Here is a 17,882-nt window from a genome sequence, read left to right on the forward strand (position 1 = left end):
AAATGAAAACATAATTCACAGCTCACACTCCGTAAACACATATTATCTTCAGGGAAACCTGCGTTGCTGGCCCTCCGGCAGGAGTTCATTCATTCACTCAATAGCAATCCGGCACAAGCGCAGGCAGAGCTGTTACCTGCCTCCAGGCCAGTGCAGTGTGGGAACTGGTAAGACCCGGACTTCTGTTAAGGGCAAGAAGGGGCGGAGGGAAACAAGGGGAACTGGAGGGCTCAATGCCCTGATCCCAGAGGACCTGCACGTGGGGGACCACAACACGGGGATCCTAACTGAAGCCTGAAGGGGCTTCCCACTGAGTAATGGGGCAAGGGGAGAGGGCCAGGCTGGAGGGGCCGGGCTGTAGATGCCGGGGGAAGCTTCGTGGGGGCAAAGGGTGTGGCAGTCCAGGGCAGCCGGAGACAGTCTTCTTGGGGGCCAGCTTGGGAGGTGATCCCAACCCGAGGGGCCGACATGGTGGGAGCCTTTGAGGTTTCTGGAGGAAAGCTCCCTCTGGCAACAGCTGGGGTGCAGGGAGGCCAGCAACGGCATTGGTGCCAAGTCCCAGAGGAGGGACGGTGTGAGGAGGGCCCTTACCGCTTGCCACCACCCATCTCCAGAAAGGGAGCATCAAGAGGAGCCCCTCCTCACATGAGCAGTTACAGAAAGGAGTTGAGAAATCGGATTTTCCACTGAAACACGTAGGCAGTGAGCTGCTGCAGTATTCCGGGCCCTGAAGCACCTGTAATCACATTAAGTAATAGAAGCCACCTGGGGAGCTGCTCCAGCGAGGCCGCGGTGGTTCCGTTCCTCAATCCAGCCTTCGGTGCCATCATTTCTGCCCCATCAAAATAGAAGATCTAAACCTCAGGCCAGTGGGGCCTGGTCCTGGGTCCCTCTGGATCCGAGGCGGCAGAGAGGCGAAGAAACACCAGCCCTGGCACTGGGTGAGCCTGGGGTCCAATCCTGATTTGCAATTCCATTGTATAGATGAGGACATCAAGGCCCAGAGACGTTAAGTGATTTGCCCAAGATCACACAGCCAGCAGACAGCAGCGTCAGGATTTGAGCTTGGCGTCTGTCTGACTCCATGGCTACGTTCCCCAACATCAGTTCACCTACGGCGAGACTACTGTGGCCCAATGCACAGAGTGGCTGCAAAGACATAGGAACTGGAGGGAGACCAGCTTATAAACTTGTAAGTGCCAAGGAGAGGGCCACCCGTTAACTGCTGTTTCTGTGGGCTGCCTGTAGTTGGGAACTGGTGGCAGGGTGACCTGGCTTCCCTGCTCTCCCACATGGTGGGGACCAGCCCTGTTGTGTCAGTGAGTTCCCAGCTCCCGGCTGGCCAGAATGGTCACCAGCATTTTATTATTTAGGGGCTGAAAAATTACTATTCATGACAGCAAACTTAAAAAATGAAATAATAAGGCTGTCCTTTTAAAAAGCAAATTGCATCGCTGGAATATTCATGAGCTGTGACTTCATGGGAAATGGCAGCAGCAGGGAGATTATCATTCAGTTAAGTCAGCAGCCAAGGAATTTAGGGAAATGCACTTGGCAGTCTGAGGAAATGGGTGATTAATACTTTCCTGTTTGTGGGCCCCTTACCCGGCGCATTTTTAATGTAATAATTAATTAACCTTGGGATCACTCACATCTCACAGGCTCCCGACACCTTGGCTCCTGGAGGGGGGGTGCAGCCACCTTCCTGCCCCCCAATCCTATCCCATTCTGCCTGCCAGCACACTTGGAACTGACTCCCCTCTGAGGTCACGAGGTCTAAGACCTTGGCTGAGGACGAGGCCAGAGCTCATAGGAGACTTATCTGGTGAAGATGGGTTGGGCCTGCCCTGGGCAAGGACAGGGCAGAGCTGTTGGGTCTCGCGAATGCCCATAACCTCTCCGTTAGTGCAGTGAGTTGAGTAGGGGGCCCCAAAACTCCTGTCCACCTGCAGCCTCTGAATGTGGCTTTATCGGGAAACAGGGTCTTTGCAAATATCATTAGTTAAGAATCTCAAGATGAGATCATCCTGGAATTAGAATGGACCCTGAATTCAATGGCTGGTGTCTGTATCAGAAGAGAAGATGACACAGAGATGAGAACACGTGGGACAGAGGCAGGGATCGGAGTGACGTGACCACAGGCCGGGGAGTGCCAGGGAAGCTGGGACAGACCCCCGCTCCAGAGCCTCAAAAGGAGCCAGGCCAGCCAGCGCCCTGGCTTAGGACTTCTGGCCTCCAGGCCAGGGAGGACGCGTCTCTCTTGTTTTAAGAGCCCTGGTTTGCAGGGTCTTGTTCCGGCAGCCCCAGGACCCTCCTCCAGCGGCTGCCCCTTTTCGGGGCTGCTGGAGAACAACAGAGGGAGGCCTTGTGGGCAGGGTGGGGGACCACATCCCGAGAGCACTGGGAGGCCCCAGGGACTGGCAATGCAGGGCCTGGTGTTGGCTTTTGCAGTGAGCAGGACAAGTGACTCGATGCTCATCCACTCCTCTTTCTGTGGCTGAGTGTTTCCCACTGCTGAGGGTTGAACCAGAGCTGTGCTTTTCAGGCTGGGTTCCCCAGCACCCTCATAGGGGCCTGGAACGCCGAATGCCTCAGTGCCGCCCTCCAACCTCCTCCCTCCTGCTGCCTGCAGAACTCTTGGTCGTCCTTTACAGCCCATTTCCAGTGCCCCTTCTCTGGGGGCGCTGGCCTGAGCCATCTGGGTCCTCAGAGCTCCGTGTACCCCCTACCCCTGCAGGCCACCTCCTGCTCCCAGCACAGGCTCTGGCATGGGACCCTGCAGGGTTTGTGGATCAGAAGTGGCAATACTAGGCCCCGAGGTTCTGAATCACTCACACGCACGGGCACATATGCACCCATACATACATGCACAGCGACACGCACATACCCACACACGTGAACACGCACACATATGCATACATGGCATACATGGTACACACACATGCATGCACACACAGACACATGCACGCATATACACACATGGCACATATGCACAGTACACACATGCACATGCACACAACACACCCACACACAGGCGCCCACATGCACACACCAGAACACGCCGGCACACCCCCTCCATCACCTCACCCCTCCAGGCAGGCTGACAGCTCACGTGCACCCTCTAGTGGCTGGCATGAGGCACCACGGCCAGGCTGCCGCTTGAGTTTCGGGTTGGGTCCAGGCCACCTGGGGTGCAGAGGATGAGAGCAGCACACCCCACCTCAGTCACACTTGGAGCCCCCTTTGCCAGGGGACGCTGCTTGGCCTGCCCATCCAGGTGCTGACACCATACTGGGGTTGGGGATCTGGCCATGTCTGCCCAGCTAGCTAAGTTGAGGCAGGGGTCGGGGAGACCATGGGCAGGATGGCCGTGTCCTTAGCTGCCACCACCCAGGGTAGCTGGGTCTCCTCCAGGGAACCCTCAGCATCATGGCAGGAGCCAGGCTGGGTTGGGCGGCCTCACTCCAGACCTCAAGCCAGGGCTGGCTCTGCCCCTGCACACGCAGGAAATGTGTGACCTGGACCCTCGCTGGTTCCCTGCAGGGCCTTGGGCAGCTATGCCCAGACCAAACGAGGCAGGGGGGCTAGGAGGCAGCTCCAGGAGGACGCACCTGGCCTGCCCCTTCCTGAGACCTGCAGGGAGTCCCAAGGGCTGACACCGCCACTGCCCAGCCTACCCCTGGAGCTGTGGTTGGGGCTGGGGTAGGGTGCCTGGCGTGGCCATGGTGGTGGGCTCTCTTGGAGAACCCTCTGCAGCATGGCTTTGGGGCCCAGCCTGGTCCTCCTGGCCACAGAAGGTTCTGAGAGCGCTCCAGAAAGCCCTCCATGAATTCCTTTTCTGCCTGAACCTGTCAGAGCTGGAGTCTGCTGCTGCAACTACAAGCCTCCTGGAACCCACCTGGGACCCCGACGTGGCCCCTCCCCCACCCTGGGAGCTTGGGGCTCACTCTCCACCACAAGGGAACCTCATCTACCTTCTTCCTGCTGCATCCTGGGCCTAAAGCGGCACCCAGCACACAGTAGGCACTAAATAAATACACAATGGAGCAATGCACTGAGGGAGGCCTGCCTGATAGGTGCCCTGGAAGCAGAGGCTGGTATGGAGTTTGGGGTGCCTGCTGTGCCTTGGGGACTACACCTGCTGGGCCGGGCCAGGGAGGCAGCGTTGGGCAGAGGGAGAGGCCGAAGCCTGATGCGGGCCTCGGCCAGCCGGGGGGGCGGGAGCTCGGGGAGGGCTCCCTACTGGTGGGGCTTTCCACCCCACTCAGCTCTGCCGTGCAGGGAGGGCTGCGACCTCAAAGGTGGCCTCTGAGGCTGAGGCTGAGAGCTGGGGGCAACAGGTCTTCTTTCAGAGGGCCCCCTGGGTGTTGTCTCCACGTCTACATCAAAGCGTAACCCTCATTGAAAGAGAAACGAAGGCTCAGAAAGCCACTGCAGCCAGGGATGGTGGCTCATGCCTGAAATCCCAGCACTTTGGGAGGCCAAGGCGGGTAGATCACTTGAGGTCAGGAGTTTGAGACCAACCTTGCCAACATGGGGAAATCCCGTCTCTATTAAAAATACAAAAACTAGCTGGGTGTGGGGGTGGTGCCTGTAATCACAGGTACCCAGGAGGCTGAGGCATGAAACTCACTCAAACCCAGGAGGAGGGTAAGGGGGGAGAGGGGAGGGGGGAGGGGAGACGGGGGAGCTGGGGCAGGCACCCCATGAGCACAGCTAGGATCGGCCCAGCCTGCCTGGTCAGCAGCACCACCCAGCCGGCTGTGGACTTGTGAGAAGTGACAGAGAGTTGTTGTTTGTTTTAACCGCTGAGTTTCAGGGTGGTTTTGTTACGCAGCATCACTGCTGCCTGCAGATAACAGATCCTCAGCCAGGCAGGCACCAGATCCTCAGCCAGGCAGGCACCAGATCCGCAGCCAGGCAGAAAACCAGATCCGCAGCCAGGCAGAAAACCAGATCCGCAGCCAGGCAGGCTTGAGCCCCAGCCCCTTTCCGGTCCCTGGAGACGCTCACTGAGCTGACACGATAGTTCTGGGTCTTCTCTCATGTGCCCCATTTCTCCTCGATACCTTTCCCTGCTTGGGTTTGACAGCCACACTTTGGAACTATCCTAGTACCATATTTTTCTGTTTTCTTCATGGGCTCCTCCACATGTGAAGGGGGTTGGGCAGCCCCTTAGTTCCAGCTGCCACTGATGTGCTCATGACTGGCTAGTCTTTTTGTGTTTGTTTGCTTGTTTTGAGACAGGGCCTTGTTCTGCTGCCCAGGCAGGAGGGCAGTGGCGCCATCACGGCTCACTGCAGCCTGGACCTCGTGGGCTTAAGTGATCCTCCCACCTTGGCCTTCTGAGTAGCTGGGACCACAGGTATGTACTATCACACCCAGCTAATTTATTTTTTACTTTTTGTAGGGGATCTTGCTGTGTGGGCCAGGCCGACTGCCCCGTCTTTGTCTCCAGCCCAGGCCTCTCTCCTGAACTTCAGTCCTGTAGGTCCAGCATGCCACCTCCGCATGAATGCCACCTCCGCATGAATGCCCCGCCACATCCATCCCTGAGTCCAAAGCTGCTCAACACCTTCCTGGCCAGTGGCTCCTCCCTCCTGCCTCCTACTTCAAAGGGCAGCGTTGCCCTGCCCTCTGCCACCCACGCTGGAAGTCTTCGAGTCATCCTTGATTTCACTCTGTATCCACACCCTCCAATTCTGCTGGCCTCCCCTCCCACAGGCCATTGGAAGCCCCTTGTCCTCTTCCCCTTGTTCCCCATCGCTCCCCTGGAAGGACACCCTGCCCTCTTCCCTGTCCCCTCCACAGTCACCACCATTCATTCTGCCACCTGGTCACCCCTTCTGTGGCGCTCACAGCAAAGTTCGAATGCTCCGACCTGGCTCCCCAAGCCCTCTGGCTTCCCCTACTCTCCTCTCCCCACCTTGGTGTTCCTCCCCCTCCCCCTCCCCCAGCTTCCATGATACTACCACCACCTCCACCAGGGTCTCTGCTTCCTGTGTTAAAAATGCCCCATTCTAGGACTGTATCCTGGTCTCTGATCTTAATCACTACCATATTTTCACTGAGTAGCAGAGGCTCCCATTCATGGCAGGCAATTAGTAAGTGCTGAGCTGGACACATGGAATCTGGACAAGGCTGGAATTATCACAGGAGAAAAATGAGGACATGTGTGCAAAATGGTGCGGAGAGAATAGAAGCTTGCAGTCGAGAGTCAGAGATGCCTCCGCAGTTAGATTGCTGACCTCTGAGAAGGGGAACCATGCCTTATTCATCTCTGCGAAGTAAAGGTTTTATAAATGAATGGGGTGAATGAGTACAGATCAGTCAATGCTCAACGTCTAACCTGAACTGAAAAATTCATATTTAGGAACATGGTAAGAAAGATATGCTACTGAAGACTGTTGAGATAGGTACTGAGATCACTGCCATGGGGGGTTGCAGTGGGGACAGGGATCAGGTTCAACTCCGAATACCGCAAGGGCAAGTGGAAACGTATAGCCACGGAGCAGGGAGGGGTCAGTGAATGGGAAATTAATAGGAGAAAACATCAGGGATGAGGGTGGTGCTGGCGAAACCGACCTGACAGGGTTCTTGCTGAGAGGCTGGAGTGATCACAGAGCACCCGGGAGATGGAGGACGACAAACCTGATCAGACATCAAGGTTCTTGCTAAACTCAATTATCAAGGGTCTTTGCTAAAACTGGATTTTACAAGGAAGTGCGCAGATGGTCTGGAAGGTTCTGCCTAAGTTTCGCCAAGCAAAGACTCTTTGTTACACTCCACAGAAAATGGGCCCTCCTGGCACCACCTGCACTACAGAGCGGCTTCCCTCCCCTCTGGGTGCTTCGAAAACCTAGGCTTCGCGGACCTGCGTGTGTATCAGACAGACCTGGGCTTGTTAAAGCCAAGTTCTTTGGAAGCCCCCGTTCTACAGCAGTGGAGTCCAAAAGAAACATCACAGCAGCCATGTAGGCAATTTAAAACTTTCCGTCTTAAATAGGTTAAAAGAAACAGGTAAAATTAATTTTAATGACATTTTTACTTAATAGATCCGAAAATTATTTCGACATGTAATCAATATGAAAACATTATCGGGATGTCTTACATTCTTTTTTACCTTTACTTCTTTGGGATCTAGGGTGTATTTTACCTTTAGAGTCCATGCGGTCCCACGTGGTTAGTGCCCCAGGTGGGAAGCGCCTGCAGGTGCGGGAGAAACCAAGCAGCCAGAGAACTACAACTCCCGGCATGGGCCGGGCGCGCCCCGTGACGCACTTCCTTTGCGATAGCCACAGCGCGCCCCCAACGGAGGGAGCGAGGCGCTTGCCAGAGAACCACAACTCCCGGCATGCGCCAGGCGCGCGCCCGTGACGCACATCCGGTGCGGCGGCGACAGCGCGCCCCCGGCGGCTGCGGCGGCGGGAGCGAGGCGACCGGTGGGACCGAGGCGAGTGACGGCGGCCCGGCCGACGGGAGCCGGGGCGGGGCGGCGGCGGCCCAGCGAAGGAGCGCGCGGGCGGCCTGGCCCCGCCCCCGCCCCGCCCGCCCGCCCGGTGACCTTCAGGGGCTCGGGTGGCGGCCGCAGGCCCCTGCGGCGGCGGCGGCGGCGCGATGTTCGTGCAGGAGGAGAAGATCTTCGCGGGCAAGGTGCTGCGGCTGCACATCTGCGCGGCCGACGGCGCCGAGTGGCAGGAGGAGGCCACCGAGGACACGTCGGTGGAGAAGCTCAAGGAGCGCTGCCTGAAGCACGTAAGGCCGCGCCGGGCCGGGACCCTCCCCCGCCGCCAGCACTCGCCCCGGACCGCTCAGACTGCGGACCCCACCGCAGTCCCCGACCCGGGGTCCGCCGCCGGGTCCGCAGCTCCCAGGCCCCCTTCCCCGGGGGTGGCGGCAGCGCCTCCTGCCCGTTTGCCCGACTCTCCCGCTTCCGGATCCCACGCCTCTGGACGCTCGTCCCCGGGCCGGGCCGGCCGGCGGGCACCGGTCACTAAGCGCTCGCCCGGGACCAGCCGCCCGGCCGAGCCCTCTGCACGCCAGCCTCTCGGTAAACTCTGTAGCTCTGCACGGAGGTAGGGGCGGATTGGGAAACTGAGGCCTGGAGAGTGAAGCCGCCGACGGGAGCAGGGCTTCAGGATTTTCCAGCCGTTGTGCCTTTTTGCTGTTGGGGTGAGTTTTTTTCAGCAGCCCCTCTGAGAGCTGAGAATTATCGCAGGCCCCTGCATTAAGAGCTCCCTTCTCCTCCTCTTCCCCTTTCCCGCAGAGCCGGCGGCTTGGAAGCTTTTCTTGGCTGGCGCAGCCGGCCTTGGCTGTGGCCACTGTGCCTCTTAGCTGGAGTCACTGAAATAGTGCCGCTGCGGGACAAGGCTCTGCCCCCCTGCTTTTCTGCAGAGGTAACATTGGTCAAGAGGGAAGGTCCAGGAAGAGGGTCTCCTCGCTGAGACACTTCTTAGAGTTTATTCACCGGAATTACCCTGTGTATTTAGTTCCTTAGGTTGCTGATTTTGGGAACTAGTTCTCTGGTCTCTAAAGGACTAAGGTCAGCTAAGAAGCCTGTCCGTGTGTCAGACTGACCTCCTGTCTCTACTTGACATGATCTGAGGGTTGGCAGAATTTAGGTTGAAGGAGGGGGCAGGTTTCTAGTGGCGGCTCCGTGCGATAAGTTACATATCTATGGGCTGACAGATTGGCTGCGTTAGACGTTAGCTAAGTGTGGTCTCTCAGGATAAGCTTCACTTCTTACCATGGCAACCGCTGACATGGAGGACTTTCGCGTTGCTTTGGTGAGTGAGTGTGGTTCTGTGGGGTTCTGCAACTGTTGGAGGCAGGCTTGGCAAGCCCCCTTCTGGAACGGTGGCTGTGAGCAACTGTGAGGTGTTGGTCTCAGGGTTCACACCAAGGAGCGGCTGAGCCTCCCACGTTCAAGGGCAGGTATGTTTTGGCTGGTTTCTTGTTTTTCTTCGGGCCCAGTCTGTGTGGTTTTCCTTTGGGACAGCACTAAGCTCAAGCACCAGGACCTCCGTGGGCATCTAGGCTGCTGGACCAGGCCTTGTTGCTTGTCTAGCGCATGTGTTTTTGAAAATCTTCTCCGAGGTGCTTTGTCCTCCCTGAGCCAGTCCAGAAGCCCCTCGGGGGCTTGGCTGATATCCACAAGTCCAGGACCAGACTCAGAGTAGCCCCAGAACAAACTGGGGGTTAGTGGAATAGACGAAAATACCCTGCAGACCCACACTGCGTGGACGTGGGATGTCGCCTGCGTTGGTGCGGCATTTGTCTAACTCAGGGTACAATGTACATGGCCATCGTGACATTCTTTTATGAAAGGAAATGGGAAATGACAACTGTTTGATCCACAGGTACTTGTGAATTTCAGGGGCACGGGGGCCAGTGAGGCAGCCAGTTCCGTGATGATGCTCACTGTTTTGTCCCTGGTATTTGTCACTGCATTTGGTGTTGAGATGTTCCATTTGGGGTTTTTTGTTATGATCCTGCTTTAAATTGAGATTGTAGTCCACTCTGCGGTCTCCACAGGGGTGGAGGATTTTCACACCACAAGAGCCAATGTAAACGACAGGACTCCAGAGGTGAGCGTCAGAAAGGCTCCCCACCACCACACCCCAGCATGTCCTGCAGGCTGGCCGGAATGCGTTAGTCAGAAAAGAGGGTCCTCAACTTGTGTCTTTGAATGTCTCTCTGGAAGCCAGTCCCTGGATGTCATCCTGCTGCAGGCAGGGAGGCCTGGTGTCTGTCTCAGCTGCGTTCCTCCTCAGTGCCTGCCGATGCCCGCGGGATTGTGTCCCCTCTCTCTCCTCTCTGCCTGGAGGGGAATGGCGTCGGCTCCCGCCCCTGTGCTCCTGGCTGTGCCTGCTGAGAGGAGGGTTTATGATCACAACTCTTGCTGTCGCCTTTCCCTGTTCTGTTGTGTGCAAATTGGGATCACCGTGGTGGACTCTGGCTCCCATTGCCCTGGCATGGAGAAGGGGGGCAGGATAACCCATCCTATACGACAGGTGGCTAATGAGTAAGAAAATTATACCTGTGGTGCAGTAGAGTTTTTGGTGTGTGTTGTAAACATTTCGTGAAATTCCGGCCTGGCCAAGATGGCAAAACACCCATCTCTACTAAAAATGCAAAAATTAGCCAGGAGTGCTGGCGGGCTCCTGTGATCCCAGCTACTTGGGAGGCCGAGGCACGAGAATCACTTGAACTTGGGAAGGGGAGGTTGCAATGAGCGGAGGTTGCACCACTGCACTCCAGCCTGGGTGACTGTAAGATCCTGTCTCAAAAAAAAAAAAAAAAATTCATGAAATTGCCAAAATAGAATACAGTACTTGCTAGTATGGCTGTTAAATTTTCAGTTTCCTAGATCACGTGAAAATGGGTCTTCAAATGACAGATTGCATTAGGTATAAGCAGAAATGAAGGCACCGTTCTTCCGGGACGGAGCGTGATGCAGTGGGGGGTGGGGGGTGGGTGGTGGGGGCCTCCTACCCCAGTGGCCTGTGTTGGGGAGGCGCTGGACATAGTGGGGTGGGGTGTGGAGGCCTCCTACCCCAGTGGCCTGCGTTGGGGTTCTTTTGCCGCCATACCCCAGCTTCTGCCGAGAACAAAGAAACAGAGTGACTTAGTCGTTCTGGTGCTGGGGACACGTAATGTATCGTTTTTTCAGGAATCAGTATGAGAATGAGTTTGGAAAATTGCATTCTGTAGTCTGCATTCTGAACTTGACAAATGGTCTAGCATGCACCCCCAGTATTTCAGGGAGCAGAACCATTGTCAAATTCAGAGGCAGTTGAGGGACTGTCTGCCCTGTCATAAATGGCAGGAGCGTGTCTTGCCAGTAGCTGCTCGCCCTCATGTCCCCTTGGCCTTGCCAGCTTTGTGTGAAGGGATGACAGCCTCTGAAGGACTGTTTTTTGTGTTGAGAGTAACAGAAAATTCAGTTACTTCTAAACGCCTGTGCTGAGAGGTGACGTGCGTGCTTAGATTTTTTTTTTCCAGCCAGCAGTTGTGTTGTGTGTGCTGGGTGTTTCTGAGCCCCTGTGGCAGCAGAGGGAGGTGGAAAGCGAGCTGCCAGCAGGGCCTCTGCCCGGCCACCTGACACGTCCGAGGACAGCTTGTCCTGGGATGTTGCCCCGGCCCCTCTGCAGGCTGGGCCACGCTCCTGACCCATGGGCTGAGCCCGCTGCCAGGTTTAGAAAGTGCCCAGTGAGGGTTTCATCCTTTCCTGGTCTTCAGGGAATTCTACCATCTAACCTCAGGGATCTGTAAGAGCAAGACAATAGCTTTCCCTCTGCCCAGGCTCTGAGTACTGAAGGGTTTTCAGGCCAGGCTGTGGAAACTGGGTATTTTCTGAAACATAAAAGCGCAGCCCCACTCCTCCCACTCCAGGATTCCAGCTGCTGGGGAGGCGCCGTAGTTGCGAAGGCAGCACTGTTGTCTGGTGTGGTGTGGTGGCGAAGGCAGCACTGTTGTCTGGTGTGGTGTGGTGTGGCGTGGTGTGGCGTGGTGTGGTGTGCCGTGCCGTGCCGTGTCGGGCCGTGTGGTGCTGAGGCAGACAATAGGGTGGAGTTGTGGAGCTCTGGACTTGGGCACGAACACGCAGGCACACGTGCTGACCTCAGTCTTCATTACATGGGACCATCAGTGCTTGCCTAATCTTCACAAAATGGTGAGCAGACACGCATAACCGATGTCCAAAGGAAAGCAGAACGCCTGCAATCCAGTGCCATGTGGCTGAGGGGAGGAGCAGGGTCCACCCCTGCCAGCAGCTGGCTGTGAGGTCTGCGTAATGGCAGGCTGGGAGGGATCATGGCCATCCGCTCCAGCTGCCTCCTGGAGTTTGCAGTCAGTGGCTGTCAAGATGGCTTCCCAGGTCACCCATGAGTGCTGGTCAGAGGTGGCCGTGGTGTGTGTGAGGGGGGTCTCCTCCCTGCTGCTCGTATGTTGCCTCCCCTTCCCTGCCCGGGCATTGCAGCGTTTCCAGGGCCCTGGTGACTGCGTGCCCATCGGTCCCCTCCAGCTGCCCAGGCCACGGCATGGCTGTTGCTTAGCGAGCTGGAGTCACGCTGAGAGCAGCCATGCGAAGTGCTCCTTACCCCGATTTCGTGCTCTCTGTGAACCAGCCTTCTTTCCGCGCTGCCTTTCTGGCCCCCTTCGTGTGTCTGTGGAAGAAAGAAGCGGTTTTGGTGGCCACGAATTGTCAGTAGGGTGTGGTGTGTCGAGCTGTGAGCTTGCTTCAGGAGTACTCCATGGACTGGGGGTCAGCCCACTGGCCCAGGGGATCTGGCGCTATGATACTTCATTTGGCATCTGCCGTTATCGGGAATTCTTGAATTTCATCCATGCTGTAATTTCTTAGCTCATAACAACACCCAGTAAATTCCTGGTATGGCTTGGGATGCCAGGCCCTATGTTATTAGAATTACGATTTACTTATTTTCTATCTTGAAATATCTATTTTCCCCCAGTGTGCGCATGGGAGCTTAGAAGATCCCAAAAGTGTAACCCATCATAAATTAATCCACGCTGCCTCAGAGAGGGTGCTGAGTGATGACAGGACCATCCTGGAGGAGAACATCCAGGACCGAGGTAAGGGCTGCGTGGGTGGCTGGGTGTGGCGTCGGGCACCATGCCCTGGTGTGGGCACCAGAGCGGGGAGGGGCTCTGCACCCGTGGGGTCAGTATGCCGAGCCGGACAGGCGCACAGAACAAGAGCTACTGGAAGCACCCTGTTCTTCCTTTATTAGAGTTCTGTTATCGAATGTTTGTGAAAAGCAGCAGAAATTGAAATTGAACAAGCAGCAGACGTTTGAGAAGCCAAATGTGAATTTCGTTTTTGGTTCTGTTTCAAAGCAAACCAGAGACGAGACTCCAGGGGGCTCTGCAGGTGTTACTCTTGAATTGGACGTGGCTGTCGTGGTGATGGTTGCAGGCATCTTAGTGCGGCGTTAGATGCAACTCCGTTTACTTGCTTACGGTTTTGTGTCTGGAGACACTCGAAGAGCAAACCTCAGTTTTGTCTGTGTCATTCAAATAATGCCTTTAATTATGTAATTTCTTGAAGTAAGCTATTTTGAAAATCCTGAAAGTATTGCTAACAGATATCCACTGAGATGACCATCAAGCTCAAAGCCAGCACGGGATGGCCCCGCCATGGGCTGAGGGTGAGCCGGGACGGCCGCCACCGGGGGCTGAGGGTGAGCCGGTATGGCCCCACCGTGGGCTGAGGATGAACGACATCTCAGGTTTTGACTCATGAGGGTTAAGACAAACTCTCCAGCCTCACGGACTTTTTCAGAACTGAGGCGGTTAAAATGAGAGCCCTTTGCAGGATTGTGGCCAATTCTTTGTGCCATTATTAGGGCCATGCTGTGCACGGCGTCCGGGCCACGGGTCACCTGGGGGTTCTTGCCAGGCCTGGGAGCTTGTACCTCAGTCAGGGCCATGCAGACACCATGAAAAAGTGAGGGAAGGCTGGTGTAGATGCTTGGTTTGGGGGGGCCAGAGGAACCCCTGCTCTTTTGAGACAGGGTCTCACTGTTGTCCAGGCTGGAGTGCAGAAGCATAGTTGGGCTCACTGCTGCCTTGACCTCCTGGGCTCAAGCAGTTCCTCCCACCTCAGCCTCCCAAGTAGCTGGGACGACAGGCATGTGCCACCATGTGCAACTATTTTGTGCACTTTCATAGAGACGGTGTCTTGCCATGTTGTCCAGGCTGGCCTTGAACTCCTGGGCTCAAGTGATCCGCCTACCTCATCTTCTGGGAGTGCTGGGGTTACAGGAGTGAGCCTCTGCACCCAGCCGAACTCCTGCTCCTCCTCCTCTTTTTTTTTTTTTTTTAAGACAAAGCCTTGCTCTGTTTCCCAGGCTGGAGTGCAGTGGCGCAATCCCAGCTCACTGCAACCTCTGCCACCCAGGTTCAAGTGATTCTCCTGTCTTAGCCTCCCAGGTAGCTGTCAGCCATCAGGGGGGCTCCTCTCAGGACCTGGGTGCAGCCTGCATTCCTTCCCACATCCAGCCTTCTCCTCCTTCAGAGCCAGCAACAGTGTGATGGATATGCATGTTATTTTTTCTAGATGTCCTGTTATTGATAAAAAAGCGTGCTCCAGCACCACTTCCCAAGATGGCTGATGTCACAGCAGAAGAAAAGGTAAATTTCAAAGTTTGCAAAAGGGGACCTTGATTGGTAGAAGTCTACATTTAAGAATTATGAGGAAGTTCTCTGTGCTCGTTGTTCCCCAGCCCACACATTCGCCATTTACAGTGGATGTGGATATATAGGAGTTCTCGCTCCTGGCAGAGCCTGTTTAATCCATGTCAGCCCTTGTCCCTGCTCGTGGGACCAGCACAGAAAACCTGCCTGAGTTTTCTGAGACAGAGAGGAGAGTGGGGGCATGTCCTGTGTGACAGTTCTTTCCCTTGCTGCTGTCCGCCTTCACCTGCGTGTGCTCCTGTCCCTCCTGAAGCAGCCGAGTCAGTCCTGACAGAAGAACTAGGGAAGTTGGTAACCAGCCACCATACAGAATAAGGGCTGCGCGTGCAGAGAGCGGCGGGCGAGGGGGCGCTCTCACAAGCTCCGCTTGCACCACGCAGGCCCAGCATCCCCATCCGAAACTCCAAATGCGGAAACGCATCGAGCTCCAAAATGGAAATGCTTGTGTGTGCTTTTGGGTTTATTATTTGGAATGCAAATATTCCCAAATCTGAAAAAACCCGAAATCTGAAATAGTTCTGGTCCCCAGCACTTCAGATGGGGGATACTCAACCTGTACTCACGACACTAAGAGATGCTGAGTTTTGCCTGTCTTGTCTGTTTCTTGCAAAACAACTGGATGTCCTTGGAGTTTACGTTAACTCCCACGTTACCGATTCACAGTCTGTGCCTTCCACGTATCGCGCGTGCCTTAGGAAACCGTGAAGCGTGTTGCTTGCTGGCTGCCCAGAAGCCCATGCTTTGGAAAGCTCCCTGAGCAGAGGAAGACGTGTCCTGTAAGTGGCATCTTCTGCCCACCGGCAGGCACTGAGCACATGCCGAGCGTGGAGCCTGCCGTTCAGAAGGGCAGCAGCATTCCTCTTCTGTCTTTTCATGACTCATCCTGTGGGTAGAGTTTCTTATTTGTGCTTTGAGAGGTTAAGGAGAGTGTTCACCCCAGTGAAAGGGTGGGCCGAACTCTTCTGGGCAGGGCCCAGGCCTGGTAGTGCATAGCTGTTTTTGGGTTTCATCTGGGACTGTGGGTCCCCAGGAAGAGCGCCCCGGGCTTGGGTCCCCGTCTTATCTCCAGCCACACCTGGCACGTGTGAGTGGCACACAGGCTGCCGCTCCACCCATCTGCATGGACAGATCTGGGCATGCCTCCGCCTGCTGTCCTGAGTCAGGCCTGTTTCTGGGAACTGCCTCAGGCAGTATTCACAATTCTCAGATTACAGTTTGACGGTCGGTATTCAGACTACAGACTCGTAAGTCATAAATGGCGGGTCTGACCATCCAGCCGTTGCCCCGCAGCCTCCTGAATGGGTAGCTTGGAGCTAACTTGAGGAGCTTACCTTTTCTTTTCAAATATTTGCAAACTGAAACATTGTAAGATGTTAATTCATATTTTTTGAATTAATTTTTAATTTTGTTTTTGTTTTAGCGACAGGATCTCACTCTGTTGCCCAGGCTACAGTGCAGTGGTGCAGTCACGACTCATTGCAGCCTTGACCTCCTGGGTCCAAGCAGTCCTGCCTCAGCCTCCCAAGTAGCTGGGACCACAGGTGTGTGCCACCACACCCAGCTCATTTTTGTATTTATGAATTAATTTTTAAGTCAAAATAACATGTCTTTAAAAGGTCAAATAATACTACAAGTCTTTTAATAAAAAGGTGGCCCACGCCTGTAGTCCCAGCACTTGGGGAGGCTCAGGTGGGAGGATCACATTGAGCCCAGGAATTTGAGACCAGCTGGGGAAGCATGATGAAACCCTGTCTCTACAAAAAATATAAAATATAAAAAATTAGCTGGGCATGTTGGCAAAGCCTGGCGGTGCACAGCAGGCTGGAGTGCAGCTGTGTGATCTCACCTCACTGCAGCCTCTGTCTCCTGGGCTTAAGCCATCCTCCTGCCTCAGCCCCAGGAGTAGAGTAGCTGACACTGTAAGTGCGCACCACCACGCCCGACTAATTTTTGTATTTTTTGTAGACGTGGGGTCTTGCCATGTTGCCCAGGCTGGTCTTGAACTCCTGGGCTCAGACGATCTGCTCACCTTGGCATCCCAAAGTGTTGGGATTTCAGGCATGAGCCAGCATGTCTGGCCCAACCAATCATAACTCTTGTTATCTTTAACAATTCTCAGCTGGACACCGTAGCTCACACCTGTAATCCCAGCACTTTGGGAGGCTGAGGCAGGCAGATCATGAGGTCAGGAGATCAAGACCATCCTGGCCAACATGGCGAAACCCTGTCTCTACTAAACTACAAAAAATTAGCTGGGCATTGTGGTGCATGCCTTGTAGTCGCAGCTACTTGGGAGGCTGACGTGGGGAATCATGTGAACCTGGGAGGCAGAGGTTGCAGTGAGCCAAGATCGCCCCACTGCACTCCAGCCTGGCGACAGAGCGAGACTCCGTATCAAAACAACAACAAAACCAATCTCTTCCTGATTCGTAAATAGTGTATGTTGTCATTCCTTGAATCAACTTTAGTCTATTGCTGTCTTAATGGAGAGGATGCAGTGCCTCCCTCCCTCATCCCTTGAAGGTTGGATGGGAATTTTTGGTGAAGATTTCAGGGTTTTCGTTACTATTGCAACTGAAGTGTAGCTTTCAGCTGTGAGCAAAACATGTTGAGGTTATCCGTCCTGCTCACACAGCTTTGTTCGTCCTGGAATTCATACTTGCCTCATCTTTCCGTTTGCCTGTTGAGTTTCTCATAGGCTTATTGCTGATTTTTTCATGCTCTTCTACAGAGCTGATAAAGCTTCTGGAAACGTCACAGATGTGAGGTCGCCGGGGCACTCCCTTTCTTGGGGCACTGTCCCTCCAGGTTCCTCTGGCCCATGATCTGTCTGAGTCACTGCCTTTCAGGCAGCCTGGCTTTCCCGCCTCTCTCCTAGGTTAGAATTTGCTAAGTCTATGTGAGGTTTCTGTTGCCATCTAACAAATCGCCAGAAACGTATCTGCTTAAAACAGCCCTTGTCAGCTGGGCGCGGTGGCTCACACTTGTAATCCCAGCACTTTGGGAGGCTCAGGCGGGCAGATCACGTGGTCAGGAGTTGAAGACCAGACTGGCCAACATGGTGAAACCCCTTCTCCACTAAAAAAATACAAAAATTGCTGGGCATGGTGGCTCGTGCCTGTAATCCCAGCTACTTGTGAGTGTGAGGTAGGAGAATTGCTCGAACCGGGACCCGGGAGGCAGAGGTTGCAGTGAGGCGAGACCGCGCCGCTGCACTCCAGCCTGGGATACAGAGTGAGACTCCATCTCAAACTACAACAACGAAACAAAACCAGCGCTTGTTTTGTAGCTGGCAGTTCTGTAGGGCGGAAGCCTGCGGGGTGAGCTCAGCTGGTTTCTGTGCTCAGGGTCTTGAGCTGAAATCAGGGTGTTGAAGGGCTGCGTTCCTTTCCGAGGCTCTGGGAAAGAGTCTGCTTCCGAGGTCTTCCGGCGGTCGGCGGAGTCCAGTTCCAACCCATTTTCTTCTGGGGGCCTGGGTGCAGCCCGCATTCCTTCCCACATGGCCACCTCCTCCTTCAGAGCCAGCAACAGGATTTCTTAAGTGTTGAATTTCTTTCCAGAAAGAGACCCATCCCTTTTAAGGGCCTGCCTGATTAGGTGAGGCCCGCTAAGCGTCATGCTCTTTCCCCAAAGTCGGCTGTGCTCCATGACGTAACCTGACCCCA

The 17,882-nt window shown here is 55.1% G+C and overlaps 1 protein-coding gene across 3 annotated transcripts in view; it reads left to right on the top strand.

Moving 5' to 3' along the window:
• Nucleotides 1-7,377: 7,377 nt before the first annotated feature.
• UBAC1 (UBA domain containing 1) overlaps nt 7,378-17,882 on the top strand; it is a 28,858-nt gene continuing 18,353 nt past the window's right edge. For 2 of the 3 annotated variants that reach the window (XM_032261916.1, XM_032261914.1), the window contains exons 1-4: nt 7,378-7,755; nt 12,474-12,594; nt 14,081-14,154; nt 14,913-14,993. In XM_032261916.1, the coding sequence (XP_032117807.1) occupies nt 7,618-7,755; nt 12,474-12,594; nt 14,081-14,154; nt 14,913-14,993 (414 nt within the window). In that variant the 5' untranslated portion in view covers nt 7,378-7,617. The remainder of the gene's footprint in view (nt 7,756-12,473; nt 12,595-14,080; nt 14,155-14,912; nt 14,994-17,882) is intronic. The other variant, XM_032261915.1, reaches the window with a different exon arrangement.

This window comes from Sapajus apella, unplaced genomic scaffold (assembly GCF_009761245.1).
Source record: "Sapajus apella isolate SASKATOON/1434 unplaced genomic scaffold, GSC_monkey_1.0 scaffold126, whole genome shotgun sequence".
NCBI classification, from domain to species: Eukaryota; Metazoa; Chordata; class Mammalia; order Primates; family Cebidae; genus Sapajus; species Sapajus apella.